Source organism: Monodon monoceros, unplaced genomic scaffold (assembly GCF_005190385.1).
Source record: "Monodon monoceros isolate NGI ecotype Baffin Bay Population unplaced genomic scaffold, NGI_Narwhal_1 Super_Scaffold_22, whole genome shotgun sequence".
Lineage (NCBI taxonomy): Eukaryota > Metazoa > Chordata > Mammalia > Artiodactyla > Monodontidae > Monodon > Monodon monoceros.
In genome coordinates, this window is record NW_021703779.1 from 96,871,305 (window position 1) to 96,891,677 (window position 20,373).

The 20,373-nt window shown below is 38.1% G+C and overlaps 1 protein-coding gene across 1 annotated transcript in view; it reads left to right on the plus strand.

The window, feature by feature from the left end:
- Nucleotides 1-20,373, plus strand: part of LUZP4 (leucine zipper protein 4) — a 96,559-nt gene that overhangs the window by 2,717 nt on the left and 73,469 nt on the right. The window contains 5 exon segments of the mRNA XM_029240219.1: nucleotides 6,924-7,052; nucleotides 8,204-8,319; nucleotides 11,738-12,148; nucleotides 12,150-12,307; nucleotides 12,412-12,513. Of these exon segments, the coding sequence (XP_029096052.1) occupies nucleotides 6,924-7,052; nucleotides 8,204-8,319; nucleotides 11,738-12,148; nucleotides 12,150-12,307; nucleotides 12,412-12,513 (916 nt within the window).

Below are 20,373 nucleotides of genomic sequence, written 5' to 3' on the forward strand. Positions count from 1 at the left end.
GAGGCACTTGCCAAGGGTGCAGAATTTAAAGAGGCACCAAAATTTCAGTGATCAAGATAAATAACATTTTTAAAGTTAATGTTTATTGGAGTATAGTTGATTTACAATGTTGTGTTAGTTTCTGTTGAACAGCAAAGTGAATCAGTTATACATATACATATATTCACTCTTTTTTAGATTCTTTTCCCATATAGGACATTACAGAATACTGAGTAGAGTTCCCTGTGCTATACAGTAGGTTCTTATTAGTTATCTAACTCATGTATAGTAGTGTGTATATGTCAATCCCAATCTCCCAATTTACCCTACCCCCCAAGATAAATAATATTTTAGTGAAATATTTTTAAAAACCAAGGTACAACCCTCTGGCAGGTCACCCATTTTGGTAAACAGTATTTTTCTTTTGTAAATAAAGGAATTGGAGTGAGGCAAGTAAGGCAAAGTTGTTCAAGTACAGGGTCTGATCTGGTCTTTTTTTGTTGTTGATATTTTGTTCATCAGGGATTGTTCTTGCATTGATTTTCATTTTTGAAAATATTGTGTTAAATATTACTTCTACCTTGCATACTGAGTTTTTTGGAGCCTCCTTAAATTTTATGCCGGAGGTAAGTGCTTCACTTGCCTTATTCTAGGCCCCGCCCTGTCACAGGGACTCTGAGTGGGGGGAAAATCCCAGAACTGAGGGCAATTTATAGCACTTAGGTAAATCCAAATGCTTTCTGCACTTTTCTTTGTGTTGATTTCATTGATTGGTGTTTAACAGATGCTTATAGAGGTAAAAATATAAACTGGTAAATAGCCAAAGCAATGAGTTTCTCTCAAAATTCAGAGAATTAGGGGTCACAGTTGCAGAGCAGCCTGGTCCCCCAAATTTAGTGGTTGTTTGACCTTGTACAAGTTTCTTTATCTCTTGGAGCCTGAGTTTCCTCAGTTGAGTAGTATCTGCATCATAGAGTTGTTGAGGATTAAATGAGATACTACAGGTAATGTGCACAAACCTGTGGAAAAAGTTGAATAAATGTTTGCTATATGTCCTTCAGAAAGTGGACCTACAGCCTCACTTTTGGGTAGCTAGCAATTTGGGAAGCTGGAGTAGTTACCTACTCTCTCTCTCTGGATTTGGATATCAAACTTTAGAGATGTAGCCAACTTGAGAGAGATTGAAAATCATTTGGTTGAGGGATGGGGTTTAAACAGTAGATAATGTCAAGCTTTGGGAGACTGAGGGAGGTGTTTGTTTGGTTTAACTTGGACAATAGCAGATTCAACGGATTTAGGAGGCACTGTCATTTCAGTAGATGATTAGAGCTAGGGGGATACTGGAGAATGTAATTTGGAAAAGATAGGCTCAAATCATGGTTGCAAGGCCGAGGAAAGATGTCGAATTGAATATGGTAAGTTAGTTGGAGGCTGCATATGATAGTAAAATTTCATAATTTTAGGGTTGTAAAAAAATATTTAAGACGTCACTGGTTCATGCTCTTAAACATTGGTTCTCCAACAAATGAGTCCGGGTTTTGATCTTTTCAGTGGGAACAGGCAAAACTTTTTTTTTTTCTTTTTTTTTTTCTTTTTTTTTTTCTTTTTTTGTGGCACACGGGCCTCCCACTGCTGTGGCCTCTCCCATTGAGGAGCACAGGTTCCGGGCATGCAGGCTCAGCGGCCATGGCTCACGGGCCTAGCCGCTCCGCAGTATGTGGGATCTTCCCGGACCGGGGCACGATCCCGCGTCCCCTGCATCGGCAGGCGGACTGTCAACCACTGCGCCACCAGGGAAGTCCCCTTTTCATCTTTTAAACAGGGTTTCATTTACCTGTGTTACAGACTGTCAGGATAAATTTCTACTGTCTATTGTGTAGCTTGTTTTCCTGTACTCTACTTTGGTGTGCTTATCTTCCCTTGTACAAGTGACCCTTTTGCACAATTGATGTGAAATTCAATTGTGGGATAAGTACAACAAAAATGGAAAAATAACGAAGAGAAAATTGAATTTCTTATTAGTTAAATGAATTTTATATAGCAGCTGTGGCTGTAGTCATTAAACCCGAACCCATATTACAGGGCTGCTTATATTTTAAAGAGAAGCCAGTACTATCACTTATGAGTCTAAATTAGGTGAAAGCAGTGACCATTTTTAAGAAAATTTAAATGTCAACACCATAACAAAATCCTTTATAGTCTAGGGCAATGAATGGCCTTAAGGTATGGCTAAATAAGTGGGAAAATAATGTATTATTGACTCAAAGAGTCTCCTTATTGTAGATTTGGATGGATACCAGAGCATATTTCTACCTTCTCTCTTCTAAAACAGTTACCATGAGTCAAAATATCTTGATGCTGTTGGCCAGGTAGCAGATATGAAACTTATACACATTTGTTGAACTTTGACGATCTCTGTAAAGCCTATTTGCGAATGACATTTTTATACAAATCCCGTCTTGTATGAAACGTACAACTTTTTGCTTTCTGTAATACTACTGCTATTCGCTACTCTTTCTCTGACGTTTGTTCATTCATATTACTAGGGAGTTATATGACATTTGGATTGAGTCAAACTGAGACGGGAAAATGCTTCCATACAGTAATATATTCAAAGGGAAAGGATTCAAAAAATCCTGTGGGATTAATGTAGCACTCTCAGGATGACCTTAAAACTGAAGTCTTTATAATGTTATGTGTAAGCTAAACTAATGGAGAAGGATTTGAATTTAGGGGAAGAGGACTCTAGGTATTTCCAGAGCCATTTTATGTACGTCACTCATGAGTTTATAAGAATTATGTGAGTTGCAGGGTGGTTTGATTCAAAGCTCAAATGGCTGAAGTCCTTTTGGGCAAATAAGACCACAGACAGGATTTAAAGCCATGCCATAGTTTTCCTGTATAGCACTCTGTGGTTCAAAACAAGCATACCAAATGGTTGCATACCAAATCTTAGGCTGAAGGAATCGGGGGACAGGGCAAAATGGGTGCTTGAATACTGGATTAGAGGTTGCTGTTACACTAATTGAATGCTAAACTTGACTTTGTGCAATTAATTTCAAATAGAATTGAAAGGAAAATGCTATTTTAGTAGGAATACCACATTCAAATGAATGGTCACTAGCCTCGGAGCTGCTGTTTTAATTCTGGGGAATAGCTGAGCTTTCAAAGGAGGAAGTGTAATGTAGTGGCAAGGGTCTTGGACTAGAATCTGTCCTAGCTTGTTAACAGAATAATTTTCTGCCCTCAAGTAAGTCATGCAATCTTCCTGAGTCTGTTTTCTTCTTCTTTTTGGCCATGCCACATGGTTTGTGGGATTTTGGTTCCCCTACCAGGGACTGAACCCGAGCCCTCGGCAGTGAGAGTGCACAGTCCTAACCACTGGACAACCAGGAAATTCCTGTTTTCTTCGTTAAAAGTGAGGCTAATCTCTGCTGACCTTTAAGTGTGGGGGCACAGTATATATCAGACACTTAATAATTGTTTGTTCATTTATTTTCTTATTTATTGAGTGTCTCATATATGCCAGGTACTGTGCCAAGAGCTTTTATGTGGAAATGCTCTGTAAACTTTAAAGTGTTATTCAATTTAAAGGTGTTATTTTTTTTTTTTAATTTTTTGGTGATACTGTGCAGCTTGTGGGATCTCAGTTCCCCAACCAGGGATGAACATGGGCCAAGGCAGTGAAAGCCCGGAATCCTAACCAATAGGCCACCAGTGAACTCCCTTAAAAGTGTTATTATTAATCCACATGGTTTATCCATTGAGCCATCCCTGTCATAAAGCATTGGATAAATATTTCTCAACTGTAGCTGTAGGTCGGCATGAGCCTTGAGAAATTTTCTATTTTGTTTAATCCTTATGCAATTCTAAGACAGAGCTTGATGTTAATTTTGGTCACTCTGAGGACAGGAAAAGTTTAAAGGCACTGCAAATTGTGTTTGAGTGCCACAAGGCAGAGCACTCCCTCATGTGAAAGCACTTACTTCATTGTGAAAGATACCAGTGCTTCATTTTCTCCTCTCTGGAAGTTTTGCTTTCCTATATGGGAAGTCACCTATCTCATTGGGTCTCTGTAGGCTGGGTAGTGATTGTTTCAGGGCTGATGAGGGAGAAGGGTTGGAGATTCAAAAATCTTCCTGTGGTGTCCTGTAAAATGTTCTGATAGTGCACTCCCTTATACAGTTGACCCTTGAACAACACAGGTTTGAACTATGCGAGTCTACTTTGTTGACTGAAAAAAAAACGCACAACCTAAAAGTTGAGAATTAGGTTTAATTTGGCAGACTTTCTGAGGACTTAAGCCCAGAAGATAGCCTCTCAGATAGCTCTGAGGGACTGCTCTGAAGATGTAACAGGGAAGAGCCAATTCTGACTCCATGTTGAATCTGTTTCTTATACTTTAACCTTTGCTTTTTGTTGCTTTTGTTATTATAATCACTCTCTATAGCTGTAAGCATACATAATGACCTGCCATAGGGAACCCTGCCCCTCTGCCTGACTGTTAGACTAAAAGCCCTTTGTTCAACAGAGAGACATTCTGACCCTGCCCAACTGTGAATGGCTGCAGAAAAGAAGAAATTAACACATCCTCTCCTATTTTGCAAGATAAATGGCTTTTTTACTTTACTTCCTCACGTCCTCTCCCTCTCTGTTCTATAAAAGAAACTGGCATTCAGATCCAGATAAGATGGCTTTTTGGGGACCCTAGTCTGCCATCTTCTTGGTCTGCCGGCTTTCCAAATAAAGTCGCTATTCCTTGCCTCAGCACCTTGTCTCCCGATTTATTGGCCTGTTGTGCGGGAAGTAGAGCGAGCTTGGACTTGGTAACAAAGAGGTAAGGGAGGAGCCTGGGTATATGGAAAAAACAGGCAGTCGGAAACTCAAAAGATAATTAATTAAATTATCTAATTAAGATAATTAAATTAATCAAAAGATAATAAAGTTAATTAAAGAAAACCAGCCATCTGCTGTTAATGAATTCAGCACTTTTCTATATATGGGAAGATGCAAGAATCTGAGCTCATTGAAATGATTCCTTTGATATGCACCTTAACTATCTAGGGCCAGTATCTGGGGTTGTTTTCTATCCTGGATCCCCTCAGGGTGCACAGGGAGGCTGCAGTAGCTGATGGCTAGTTGGCAGCAACATCCTTTGTTTACTGATATGGCAGGCAACATTCTTTGTTCACAACTTACACTTGGATTTGTTTTAATGGTAAATAATATAGTCTACACCATCTCTGGTTGATTGAATCCACAGATGCAGAGCCACAGATATGAAGGAACCATGGATACAGAAGAACCATGTATAGGGAGGGACGGCTATAAGTTATATGCAGATTTTCAACTGCAGGGAGGGTCAGCACCCCTAACCCTCATGTTGTTAAAGGGTTGACTGTAAGGTAATGAGAAAAAAGTCTATACAGAGGTTTGTACAGATTTTAAATGTAGAATACAGGAGAAACAACAGAAGAAAAATTAAAAAGAAAAGAGAATGCATAAAAAATACAAGGAACAGGGACTTCCCTGGTGGCACAGGGATTAAGAATCTGCCTGCCAATACAGGGGACACGGGTTCGATCCCTGCTCTGGGAAGATCCCACATGCCATGGAGCAACTAAGCCCGTGCGCCACAACTACTGAGCTTTCTCTCTAGAGCCCTTGGGCCATAACTGTTGAGCCCACGTGCCACAACTACTGAAGTCCGTGTGCCTAGAGCCCTTGCTCTGCAACAAGAGAAGCCACCACAATGAAAAGCCTGAGCACCACAATGAAGAGTAGACCCCGCTCGCTGCAACTAGAGAAAGCCCATGCACATCAACGAAGACCCAACTTGGCCAAAAACAAATAAATAAAAAATAAATAAATTTAAAAAAAGAATACAAGGAACAGAAAATTAAAGACTATGTGTGCAGGAAATATTACAGCCAATGGCTGCTGAGAGACAGACAGAACAAAAGCTTAAAATAGGATAGTCAAGAAATGATGCTCAGTTGATTATTGGGCTTTACCCTGATTTTTACCTTTGGAGGTATCAACTATTTCAAAGAAAATCAGAATCAGGTTTTTGGAGACCTGAGGTAGGACTAGTATTAAGCAAAATAATAAAGGAGTGGTTAATCTTTGGTATCTGTTTCCTCTTTGCACCCTTCTCAGCTCCCCCTCTTTCTTCTAGTTTCACTGGGTCCTTCCAAATGCCTAACTTGTACTTATTTCTAAAGATACCTTGACCTAAGTAAGCTTTGATCCACCGATAAAACATCCAACCTTTAGACCTTTCCATCCCAGAGTTTAGGAGAGATACTTTAGAGCAGGTGGTACCTGTCTCTCATCCTTCAAATCATGCCATGCAAGTGCTCTTCACATGAGTGCATAAGAACATGCCTGACTGCAAAGTAAAATCTGATTGCTTCCTACTATTACACTAATCTTGGTTCCTCACCGCTTTGGTATCTCATGTGAATGTCCATTGCCCTTGTTTTCTTTCTTACTTTTCAAGAAAATAAATGCAACTAATTATCTAGCTCTTACATATAGTCTTACAAAAGTGTCATCTTACATATAGGGATGACACTACTGCTCTACATTTCTCTGAAACTAAAATAACGTTTAGTAAAATCATTTATTTAAGTGATTTCTCCCTTAAGCTACTATATTCTGAGAGTATTTTATTTTTGCATAAATGAAGTTACTATAAATCTGTTTAACAGGAATTTTTCTCTTTATTGTTCCAGGAAACTAACCCTAAAATGTCTGCATTGTTTGATCTTAGTTATGGTTTTACAAGTTCATTATTATTATAGTGTTATTTTTCAGGGCTACCAATTTTTTAAATATTCTAAAATACGATGAGGTAAGAATGTAGATTATTCTCTTGAGACACATTGTTGTAATTCAGCTTTTTTCATTGTCTTTATTTTTTTCTGTGTTTTCTAATACAGATGACATTATAATACTTAGAAAGATAGGTATGGACACTGAAGAAATAGAGAATGAGACACAGAACAATAAAAAAAATACCTCAGTTTCAAGACAGCAATCAAATGCTGATAAGCATCACCAGCAGAGAGGTAAAGTATACAAAAAATCACACGTGGTAAAAAGAGTCTGAAATATTTGTGAGTAACTGGGAAAGCAAATTCACAAATTTGGAATGTGTTCTAAAGTTGCACTGTGTTGCTAGTTTTATCTTTCCTGGAAATGTATGCATACAGGATTGGTAAAAATTTATGCCATGACAAATGAAAACAAAATTTTTAATTTATATGAGTTACTTCCTTAAGAGAGAGCAGGATAAGAATGAGAAATGTTTTGTACTTGTTCCCAAGCCTGTCTAGATGGTCCAGTTCCACTTTAAGGAGGCAATACAGAAGGGTTAAGAGTATGGTTAATAGCCTGAGCACCATGGCATCCACATTTTGAAAAAATAAATGCTGTAGGGCAAAGAGAGTGCAGAAGAACATGAAGAAAGCCTTTTGTATCCCTAATCACATTGGTCAGTGCAGTGTGCATATTTTAATGTGAACGTGCTGTGTATTGCCATAGTAGAGAATTCTTTTCAACAATTAACGATCTCCATGGTCTAGTGAACAGGTTGGAACCGTCTTGACATTGTGTGTACTCTGAGCCCCTTCCAGCTGTCTACCCATGTTCCTTACAGTATTTGTTTGAATCCTTCAGTGGCTTAGCAGGTTCTGAGAAAAGGAGGGATGGTGGTTATTATAGGGGCAAAGCTGCTAAGAATGGTAAGGGGGCCAATCTCATGTTTCTGACTAAACATAAAATTGATCTTCGTGAGCCTTTGGATAACTATATTCTCTGATCATTCCTTAAGCTGTCTTTACACCCAGATCAAAGCAGATGATTGAGGCAAATATTCACATGATTAATTCAAAACAGTTTCTCTGCATCTCTCTTTATTCTATTAGAGTATTCTTTCAATGAATTTCAGATAATATGTCCAACTTTGGTGGCATATGAAACCAAATTTGAGGTGCTGTATACAGAGAAGACTACTATATTAAGGTATACAAATAGAAATAGTATGGCAAAGACTGTTCTAGAGTTCACCGAGACTCTCAGGTGATATCAGATTAATGAAATATCAAAAGTTTTGCAAATACCAGTGCGTAGCTTGAAAACAATGAGATCACAGGTATTACTTCTGAAAGATATGTTGAATTTACCTACTGAAAATACAGAAAATAATTATTTTTTAAAGGATACTCAAGATTCATAAACAACGTTGAGGGAAGAAATGATGAAAAGCCAAACGGAGAACCTTTTGGATTCAAGTCTGGACAAAGCTCTTTAAACAGGCAGCCTTTAAAGAAGCAGGTAAATAAATACCAAGAATTAACCAATATAAAGGTGCTAAATTTAATATATTTCTTAATATTAAGGATTATTTAAAATTCTATTAAGAGCGGGGATTGTTTCTTAGTACTCCCCCATGCTGACTGAAGCATAATTTAACTTCAATATTTGTTAATTGATTTTTCCTCTGTAACTGTTTTTTTTTTTTATTAAGTTATTTATTTATTTTTGGCTGTGTGGGGACTTTGTTGCTGTGTGCGGGCTTTCTCTAGTTGTGGTGAGCGGGGGCTACTCTTCGTTGCAGTGAGTGGGCTTCTCATTGCAGTGGATTCTCTCGTTGCAGAACACAGGCTGTAGGCACGCGGGCTTCAGCAGTTGTGGCACATGGGCTCAGTAGTTGTGGCTCACGGGGTCTAGAGCACAGGCTCAGTAGTTGTGGCACATGGGCTTAGTTGCTCTGCAGCATGTGGGATCTTCCCAGACCAGGGCTCAAACCCGTGTCCCCTGCATTGGCAGGCAGATTCTTAACCATTGCGCCACCAGGGAAGCCCCTGTAACTGTTTTAATAAACATTTATTTTTGCTATTTTCAATCACTGCTAGAAATTTTGAATTTATAAAATGCCAAAAGAGATGACTGTTTTCATGATTTGTCTTGTATAATCATTCTCATTTTTGTCCTTATATAATAAGAGTTGTTGATCTTAAGTTTTAGTATAAAAACAATTTTAGTAGACTTGTGAAAGAATTGTAAAAACTAAAAGTCAGATGACATTAGTGTATGACATAAACTCTGGAACCAACAGATGGGACTTACTATAGTTGTACATTTTATGGTGGTAAATCCATCGCCTCTAAACTTGTATAGATGAGCCAGTCACTGGACAGAAATTTTAGAGGTGCTCATATCCAGATTCATAAGTTAACATTGATACTATGGTTTCAGCTTGCCCTGTAAAGTGATTCTTCTTAAAGTGTTATGTGGTCATTTAGTAAAAAATGTTGGTTCTGGGAGCTTAAACCATTTTTGCCAAATTACATAAATGCAAATTTTGGGGGAAGGAGAACATGTTGCATATTCAAATATTTAGAGGATTGATTTAGCAAATGTTAATTAAATGTCTATTCTAGGCACTATGCAAGGTACCAGAACAGCCCTGCTTCAAATATTATATGTGGTGGTGGGAAAGAAGGATAAGAAAGAAATTTAATGCCAGGCAGTTTACAATACATGTTCTAACAGGGTTATAAGTTATATATTGTGGGGATGCAGCAATTCATTCTGATTAAGGGGATTTGTGAAAGTTTGACGGAGGAGATGGTATTTAATCTGTAAGGTGAGAAATTTTTTGATAAAGTTTGGAAAGAAGGACATGAGCTTACATTACAGTATGAAACGCATAAATGAACTAAGAATATTGTAAAATAGTATTTTCAAATTGAAAGCATCTTTCTTTTAGAGGTTTTTTTTTTTTTTTTTGTGGTATGCGGGCCTCTCACTGTTGTGGCCTCTACCGTTGTGGAGCACAGGCTCTGGACGCACAGGCTCAGCGGCCATGGCTCACGGGCTTAGCCACTCTGCGGCATGTGGGATCTTCCTGGACCGGGGCACGAACCCATGTCCCCTGCGTCGGCAGGTGGACTCTCAACCACTGCGCCACCAGGGAAGCCCTGAAAGCATCTTTCTATTTCTCATACCTTTCAGACATTTGAGACTGTCATTATAGCAGAACTCACTGGAAAAAAGTACTCTGCAATATAGAAATGTATTAAAATGTAAACATAATTATTCTACCAATAAATTGAATAACAATTACAGCTTTCAATCATGCTTTGAAATTCTAATAAGCTAGCTTTGTATTTCACAAGATTTAATCCTAATATCAGTAAAACACAATTGTATTTATTCAACACAACTCTTTTTGATAGTTTCTGTTGTTTATAAGGAAAGTTTCTGTTTTTGATAATTTCTGTTGTTTTCTAAAGGTAGAAATCTGTGGTATCCAATTTGACGAAATTAGTTTTTATATAAACATTTGTAAAAAGACCACAAGTTCCTTTGGAAAGGTACTTGGATGCATATGGGTCTTTAAGAGATAGGCCTCAATCCTCCTGCTGACCCTCTGTGTTCCCAACACTAGTCACTTAGAAAAGAAAATGTACATGTGTATTCCACCCAATCTCCTTATTTATGTTTTACAGTAGAAAATCTGGAGTGTGACTATGGCTTTATGCTTTAGCAAAGCAGCAGATTTGTCATATTTTTTATTTTACTAAAGTTTTATGTGAATAATATTCTTTATACCGATACCTCCCCTGCCTTTTAATAGTTGCATTCAGCTTCTGGTAGTGTTATACTACAAAGTCACAATGTCAGAGCTAGGGCATATTTTGTTTGCCAGGCACTATTTGCTAGTGGAAAGCTTGATTTCTTAGCATGGTCCATATGACTTTGTCCACTTACATTTATGTAGCATCATAGAGATTTGTCAAGGGTTTCATTACTTCCATTTGACCGATTCACTCCACTGCCCTTTTGATTTAAAAAGTGAAAAGGTAGAAAGACTGAGTTGTTGTCAGGCCAGTTTACTTTAACAGTATTAAGTCTACCTTCTGCTTTCTTTATAGCTACCTATCCCCTCACTTATTTGTCTTTCCCTCTAGAATTAAGTATTAATTTATATAGAAGAGATAGATAATTTATTGTAAGTTTTTTAAAATTGAAGTATAGTTGATTTACAATATTGTGTTAGTTGATAGTTTCTTTTTCACCTGATCCTGAACAAGTGAAGAATAAATAGTATGATTTTGAACACTTTCTTGTGGTTCTAAGGATTTGTGCTACAAAATATTAAATATTCTGTCTCTCAACTATAAAGTCAAAGAATTGGTTGTTTCTTTAGGTAAAACACAGATCCAGAAAATGGTAGGTAGAGTATGACCTTGGAATATATTCAAATTCACAAAGCAGTTAATTTTCCATATTTAAAACATTTTATTAAAGTTTTATATGCATAATATTCTTTGTGCCAATGCCATGAGAGATCAGAGCTTTCTACATATTAGTCCTGAAAACTGTTTAGTCTTTTAAAGTAGGGGCAGTGGGGCTTCCCTGGTGGCGCAGTGGTTAAGAGTCTGCCTGCCGATGCAGGGGACACGGGTTCGTGCCCCAGTCCGGGAAGATCCCACATGCCGCGGAGCAGCTGGGCCCATGAGCCATGGCTGCTGAGCCTGCGTGTCTGGAGCCTGTGCTCTGCAACGGGAGAGGCCACCACAGTGAGAGGCCCGCATACCGCAAAAAAGAAAAAAAAAAGTAGGGGCAGTGGAATTCTAAAAAAAGAGTTTCCCATAGAAATGGACTTAACAAAATATCATTATGAGTTAATGAAATCAATAGGGTATATGTTTCATTTGTTTTTCAAAATTGCGGTTCTTTGCAGGAGAAGTGCAATGAAAATTCTAAAGCCCAAGCAGTGATGAATAAAGGCCAATCAGAGAGGAACCAACATCAGTCAGAAGGATCTCAAGGCCAATCAGAAGAAAATCAACACTATTCAGGGAGATCTCGAGGCCACTCAAAGAGATCTCATGGCCAAGCAGAGAGATCTCATCATCAATCAGAAAGATCTCATGGCCAAGCAGAGAGTTCTCATCGTCAATCAGAAAGATCTTGTAGCCAATCAAAGAGATCTCATCGTCAATCAGAAAGATCTCGTGGTCAAAAAGAGAGATCTCATTGTCAATCAGAAAGATCTCATGGCCAATTAGAGAGATCTCATCGTCAATCAGAAAGATCTCATGGCCAATCAGAGAGATCTCGTGGTCAATCAGAAAGATCTCGTGGTCAATCAGAAAGATCTCATGGTCAATCAGAAAGAGCTCGTGGCCAATCAGAGAGATCTCGTGGTCGATCAGAAAGATCTCATGGCCGATCAGAGAGATTTCATGGTCAATCAAAGAGAGATCATGGCCAATTAAAGAGATCTCGTAGCTATACAGAAAGATCTCATGGCCAGCCGGAGAGATCGCATGACCGCTCTGAGAGATTCCACAGTCACTCAGAGAGATCTCATGACCATTCAAAGATATCTAATGTCCTATCAGGGAGATCTTATGGCCAAACAGGGAGATTTCATGGTCAATCAGAGAGATCTTATGACCAATCATGGAGATATAAAAGATACTCATCAGTAGAAATTGAGTGTGAATTTAACAGGTAAAAACAATGAGTACTTAACTATTAATGTGTTGAGTGATATGGAAATGTAAAGGCATGCTTTATATATCTATATTTTAATGGCTAAATATGTATTTGTTGAAACAGAATTGAACTGGGACAAAGATATTAATAGAATAGAGGTGATGTATTCATGGCATCAATATTCTTTCAACTTACTGATGCCCTCTAGCTATCATCCAGTTTCCTAATTACCCTAATTAAGTTGTTCCATCTAGGTCAGCTTCCCTGGAAGAGCTCCAATGTACTCAATCTTTCCTACTGAGCCTTTCCCACAATCAAAGTATATTGACTCAGTGTCCCATTCTCTTTGAACCTGCCAACCTGCTAGGCTAGCTAATCTAACAATGAACTATGCTAGATTGATAATATATAATCTCTGAAAATGAATTCCTCTGTTTCCCTCCTCTACCTCCTTTCTAAAGAGTCTTCAGGGAGCCCTCAGCAGACAAATAATAGGTGTATCTTCGGGCAGCTGAACTTTTCTGCTTTCCACAAATCAGAACATAGGAGAGGTCTAGCTTATGCATAGTTGCAACCCTAACCTAAATATATTTTGAATATTGTGTATATTCACTATTGCCTTATAAAACTGTTAGGCTAGGTCTGTCCGCCCTAACAAAAGAACCAGAGAAATTTAATAGTATTGCAGATTGTTTGAGTTTTAAAAACCTCAAGACATTTTTATTGTAATTGGCTAGGTAATTGAGTAAAAACATTATTTTTAATTTAAATTTCTCAGTGATTGCCTTCATTTTGCATTGCCTATAAATGTCTAGTCAAATACTTTAGCTCATATTAACTGCATAGAGTTGCAGTTTTCAGCTAAAAAAATTATTTCCACAATGTATATGTGGGTTATTGTGTATATAGACAATGTCTGATGTAGGCACCGTTTTAATGCTAAAGACCCCACCCTACTTATATTAGCAGTATACAAAGTTTCCTATGAAAAAATTAACATATGTTTAACACTGATGATAAGCAATTATTTCTACATTTATCAGGGATTTTCATGTTTTGCTTCATTTTACACATCCATTTTTGTTTGTCAAGTGGTATAACACTTCCACTAAGGCACTGAAATTCCACTTACTGTTTTCCAATGACATATTCTGTCATTTTACAAGAATTAGCACAAGTAAGTAATTCTTGCTTGGTTAAAGTTATCAAATGTAGAACTCTTACTAAAGAACACATAAAGTACAGAAAATTAATATACTTTGATAATTGATCCCTTGGAGATTAATTCTTCTACTCCATAACTTTCCATTCTAATTATATATATATATATATATATATATATATATATATATATACATATATATATATAGGTTGACCAGTTAGGTTTAATAATATTCTTAAGACCTGGAGTTGGCTTATGCACCACTCAGGCTAGCTTCACCAGAAGACAAAGACAAACCAGAAATGCTAAACTTCTGCCTTAATTTTTAAGGCATTTCTACCTTAAAAAAAAAAAAAAGTCACCAATGTAGAAGCCCAATGTGGTCTGAACAAAAGACAGGTAACTAGGCAAGCATCTGGAATAAAATATGGTAGCATATTCGGAATATTATTTATTTATGGGGACTTACAATGACTTTTTTCAATTTTGAAAAACCAGTATGATTCTTTAAAATTCTAAAGAGGATTTATTATTGTAAACAAGGCGTGAATTTGTATTTTTAACGCCCCCAAGATACCTGATAACAATTTCAGCTTTTGCTCCTTTTTCCTGATTTGGTAATTATATCCACACTCAGATGTTTTCCTTGGCTAGAGTAATATGTAAATAGTAAAGCTTAACAAAAGAAAAACTTCTTCGTAACCTCCGCTAAGTAGCTTACAAGAAATGAGTGGCAAAATCTGTATATCTTTGCATTAGCTGGGCTGTCTACCTGATGAAAGCTTTTCTAAACACAGAAAATAGCTTCAGAGGAAATGAGGTGCTTAGTTTTGGAGTGCTTGCCGTTTAAACTCCAATTATAGAGTGATAACTGATATATCTCATTACCACTACATCATTCAAAGTAATTCTTGAAGTAAATTCAAATCTGATTATAATCAACAAATCAGATCTTTGGATCTTTCAAAATAAATGATTGCTTTTTAAAATATCACCATTTATGATTCATATCAGGACTTTTGCAAAGAAAAATTGGAGTGAATACTTACAGAAACAGATGCAGCAAAGAAATGATACAATGAACATGAGTCCAAGTGTAAGTATCAGCACTTTCAAATTTATAGCAGAGAAACTGTGTGATTTTACAGATTTTCATTTGAATAGGCTTTCTTTCTGTGTCTTTGTTGGCATCTACTTATATTGATGATTAATATATTTTAAAACCTGTTTACCAACATCAAATGTAGGAAGAAGCCACATATGTCATACATGTCTTCATGAGTCAAGTGTTTCCAGCCTTTTGGATAATTGCTTGCACAAAAAAGTTTCCTGCTCCTCTTCCATTACCCCCCATCCTACCTTATATTATTTAGCTTCTAAGTGGGCACTAGACAAAAGTGAGAAAGAATGATACAAATAAAACTTATTTGTAGCACGTACTTAATATTTTAAACAATCTTTTACAACCGTTGAATCCTCAGGACATTGTCTTTATTTTACTACTTATTTACTGAAGATCTATGAAAAGCAATTACAAGAAATGAAGTAAATAGTATATTGAGCAAGCCAATTAAGTCCATTTTGCTGGAAACTTTCATCTTTAATACAGAACATGTGTGTTTGACATAAGTGTTTAGATGAAATTGAGTAGATGTAGCTCCTACATGAAACACCTAATATTTATCCCTACACATGACACTCTGGTATTTCTTCCAGTACTTCTACCTGCAGGAAAAGACAGGCTAGCTTAAATAGTAATGTGATATACTGTAAAGCGGTCTAGTCTGGGTCTCAGAGAGTTGGCTTCCCTGCCTGGCTAATCCCCTTAGTAGCTGTGTGTATGACCATGAGCAAGTCACCTCCCCTGCTGTAAATCTTAGTTTTGTTCCCCTGTGAATGAGATTAGAATGAAAGATATCTATGAGATGGTTAAAGAAATCTAAGTATTATGGTCTAGTAGCTAATGACAGGGGCTTTGGATTCACACTTGGATAGAATCATGTTTCTACCACTTAATTTCATATTTAATCAATTCTAAGACATGCTTTTTTTTCAGTTTTCAATATCTCTGAAATCAGGAAATGTCTTGCATTTAATGGTATAGTTAAATTGAAAACTCAAAATCTTTTTAGTGGTACATAAAATAACAGTACATGTTACAATCATGGTATCTTAGATTTGATGAAACATGGTGGCTGAGGAACCTTGGGCAAGTTCCTTTGAGCCTATTTTCTCAGCTACAAAATGGGAACAATATTGGCCTCTTAGGTTGTTGTGATGATTAATTGAAATATATGTAAACATTTTAGGCTAGAAACAGGATTGTGGTAAGCATTCTATACATTGGAATTCTTATTATTTTATCATTACTATGATGATGATTATATAAACTTATTCATTATAATCATTCCTTCAGTGTTCATTGTGGCAATATTAACATGATAACCATAAAAGTTCTTACATTCTAATTAATTTTATGTGATTCAGTTTATATATATATAAATATATATACATACATGTATATATACACACATACATATATATGTATGTATACACACTCATTCATTATTGAAGGGATTTTCAATGTGAAGTAAGAAATCCCCACTGGAATATAGGGGCAAATATGAATATTCTTTAAATAGGAACAAAACCTCTAGCAGGCTTCCAGATACAGTTAAAACCTCACAGGTGTTTCTATTTGTCCATTCATTTCTTGAATCTGACTTCAGTTCCTACCTTTCTATTAAATTTTACTATCAAAAATTTATTACTTTCGGGGCACCTTCGGAGCTGCGGAGGAGAGCGCAGCAACAGGGGTGCAGAGGGCAAAGCGGGGAGATTCCCGCACAGAGGATCGGTGCCGACTGGCATTCAGCAGCCCAAAAGGCGTGTCTGCTCACCCGCCGGGGCGGGCGGGGCTGCGAGCTGAGGCTTGGGCTTTGGTCGGAGCGCAGGGAGAGGGCTGGGGTTGGCGGCGTGAACACAGCCTGAAGGGGTTAGTGCACCACGGCTAGCCGGGAGGGAGTCCGGGAAAAGGTCTGGAGCTGCCGAAGAGGCAAGAGACTTTTTCTTCCCTCTTTGATTCCTGGGGCGCGAGGAGAGGGGATTAAGCGCGCTGCTTAAAGGAGCTACAGAGACGGGCGCGAGCCGCGGCTAAAAGCGCGGACCCCAGAGACAGGCAGGAGACGCTAAGGCTGCTGCTGCCACTGCCAAGAAGCCTGTGTTCGAGCACAGGTCACTATCCACACCTCCCTTCCGGGGAGCCTGTGCAGCCCGCCACTGCCGGGTTCCCGGGATCCAGGGACAACTTCCCCGGAAGAACGCACGGTGCGCCTCAGGCTGGTGCAAGGTCACGCCGGCCTCTGCCTCCACAGGCTCGACGCACACTCCGTGCTCCTCCCTCCCCCATGGCCTGAGTGACCCAGAGCCTCCGAATCAGCGGCTCGTTTAACCCCGTCCTGTCTGAGCGAAAAACAGACGCCCTCTGGCGACCTACACGCAGAGGCAGGGCCAAATCCAAAGCTGAGCCCCTGGGAGCTGTGAGAACAAAGAAGAGAAAGGGAAATCTGTCCCAGCAACCTCAGAAGCAGCGGATTAAAGCTCCACAAACAACTTGATGTACCTGCATCTGTGGAATACATGAATAGACAACGAGTCATTCCAAATTGAGGAGGTGGACTTTGAGAGCAAGATTTATGATTTTTTCCCCTTTTCCTCTTTTTGTGAGTGTGTATGTGTATGCTTCTGTGTGAGATTTTGTCTGTATAGCTTTGCTGCCACCATTTGTCCTAAGGTTCTATCCGTCCGTTTTTTGTGTTTTTTTTCTTTTTTTTTTGATATTTTTGTTTTCTTACTAATTATTTTTTAATTTACTAACTTTATTATATTTTACTCTATTTCATTTTACTTTATCTTCCTTCTTTCTTTCTTTTTTCCTTCCTTCCCTCCTTCCTTCCTTCCTTCCTCCCACCATCCCTCCTTCCCTCCCTCTTTCCTTTCTTTCTTTCTTTCCTTCTTTCCTCTTTTCTTCTTTCTTCCTTCCTTCCTTCCTTTCTTTCTTTCCTTCTTTCTTTCTTTCTTTCCTTCTTCCTACTTCTACTAATTCTTTCTCTCTACTTTTTCTCCCTTTTATTCTGAGCTGTGTGGAGGAAAGGCTTTTGGTGCTCCAGCCAGGAGTCAGGGCTCTGCCTCTGAAGTGGGAGAGCCAACTTCAGGACACTGGTCCACAAGAGACCTCCCAGCTCCACATAATATCAAACGGCGAAAATCTCCCAGAGATCTCCATCTCAACACCAGCACCCAGCTTCACTCATTGACCAGCAAGCTGCAGTGCTGGACACCCTATGCCAAACAACTAGCAAAACAGGAACACAACCCCACCCATTAGTAGAGAGGCTGTCTAAAATCATAATAAGTCCACAGACACCCCAAAACACACCACCAGACGTGGACCTACCCACCAGAGAGACAAGATCCAGCCTCATCCACCAGAACATAGGCACTAGTCCCCTCCACCAGGAAGCCTACACAGCCCACTGAACCAACCTTAGCCACTGGGGACAGACACCAAAAACAATGGGAACTACGAACCTGCAGCCTGCAAAAAGGAGACCCCAAACACAGTTAGATAAGCAAAATGAGAAGACAGAAAAACACACTGCAGATGAAGGAGCAAGATAAAAACCCACCAGACCTAACAAACGAAGAGGAAATAGGCAGTCTACCTGAAAAAGAATTCAGAATAATGATAGTAAAGATGATCCAAAACCTTGGAAATAGAATAGACCAAATGCAAGAAACATTTAACAGGGACCTAGAAGAACTAAAGAGGAAACAAGCAATGATGAACAACACAATAAATGAAATTAAAAATACTCTAGAAGGGATCAATAGCAGAATAACTGAGGCAGAAGAATGGTTAAGTGACCTGGAAGATAAAATAGTGGAAATAACTACTGCAGAGCAGAATAAAGCAAAAAAAAGAAAAGAAAAGAACTGAGGACAGCCTCAGAGACCTCTGGGACAACATTAAACACACCAACATTTGAATTATAGGGGTCCCAGAAGAAGAGAAAAAGAAAGGGACTGAGAAAATATTTGAAGAGATTATACTGAAAACTTCCCTAATATGGGAAAGGAAATAGTTAATCAAGTCCAGGAAGCACAGAGAGTCCCATACAGGATAAATCCAAGAAGAAATACACCAAGACACATATTAATCAAACTGTCAAAAATGAAATACAGAGAAAGCATATTAAAAGCAGCAAGGGAAAAACAACAAATAACACACAAGGGAATCGCCATAAGGTTAACAGCTGATCTTTCAGCAGAAACTCTGCAAGCCAGAAGGGAGTGGCAGGACATATTTAAAGTGATGAAGGAGAAAAACCTGCAACCAAGATTACTCTAACCAGCAAGGATCTCATTCAGATTTGATGGAGAAATTAAAACCTTTGCAGACAAGCAAAAGTTGAGAGAGTTCAGCACCACCAAACCAGCTTTACAACAAATGCTAAAGGAATTTCTCTAGGCAAGAAACACAAGAGAAGGAAAACACCTACAATAATGAACCCAAAACAATTTTGAAAATGGGATTAGGAACATACATATCGATAATTACCTTAAATGTAAATGGACTAAATGCTCCCACCAAAAGACACAGATTGGCTGAATGGATACAAAAACAAGACCCATATATATGCTGTTTACAAGAGACCCACTTCAGACCTAGAGACACATACAGACTGAAAGTAAGGGGATGGAAAAAGATATTCCATGGAAATGGAAACCAAAAGAAAGCTGGAGTAGCAATTCTCATATCAGACAAAATAGACTTTAAAATAAAGACTATTAGAAGAGACAAAGAAGGACACTACATAACGATCAAGGGATCGATCCAAGAAGAAGATATAACAATTGTAAATATTTATGCACCCAACATAGGAGCACCTCAATACGTAAGGCAAATACTAACAGCCATAAAAGGGGAAATCGACAGTAACACATTCATAGTAGGGGACTTTAACACCCCACTTTCACCCATGGACAGATCATCCAAAATGAAAATAAATAAGGAAACACAAGCTTTAAATGATACATTAAACAAGATGGACTTAATTGATATTTATAGGACACTCCATCCAAAAACAACAGAATACACATTTTTCTCAAGTGCTTATGGAACATTCTCCAGGATAGATAATATCCTGGGTCACAAATCAAGTCTTAGTAAATTTAGGAAAATTGAAAATATGTCAAGTATCTTTTCTGAGCACAATGATATGAGACTAGATATCAACTACAGGAAAAGATCTGTAAAAAATACAAACACATGGAGGCTAAACAATACACTACTTAATAACGAAGTGATCACTGAAGAAATCAAAGTGGAAATAAAAAAATACCTAGAGACAAATGACAATGGAGACATGACGACCCAAAATCAATGGGATGCAGCAAAAGCAGTTCTAAGAGGGAAGTTTATAGCAATACAAGCCCACCTTAAGAAACAGGAAACATCTCGAATAAACAACCTAACCTTGCACCTAAAGCAATTAGAGAAAGAAGAACAAAAAAACCCCAAAGTTAGCAGAAGGAAAGAAATCATAAAAATCAAATCAGATATAAATTAAAAAGAAATGAAGGAAGCGATAGCAAGGATCAATAAAACTAAAAGCTGGTTCTTTGAGAAGATAAACAAAATTGATAAACCA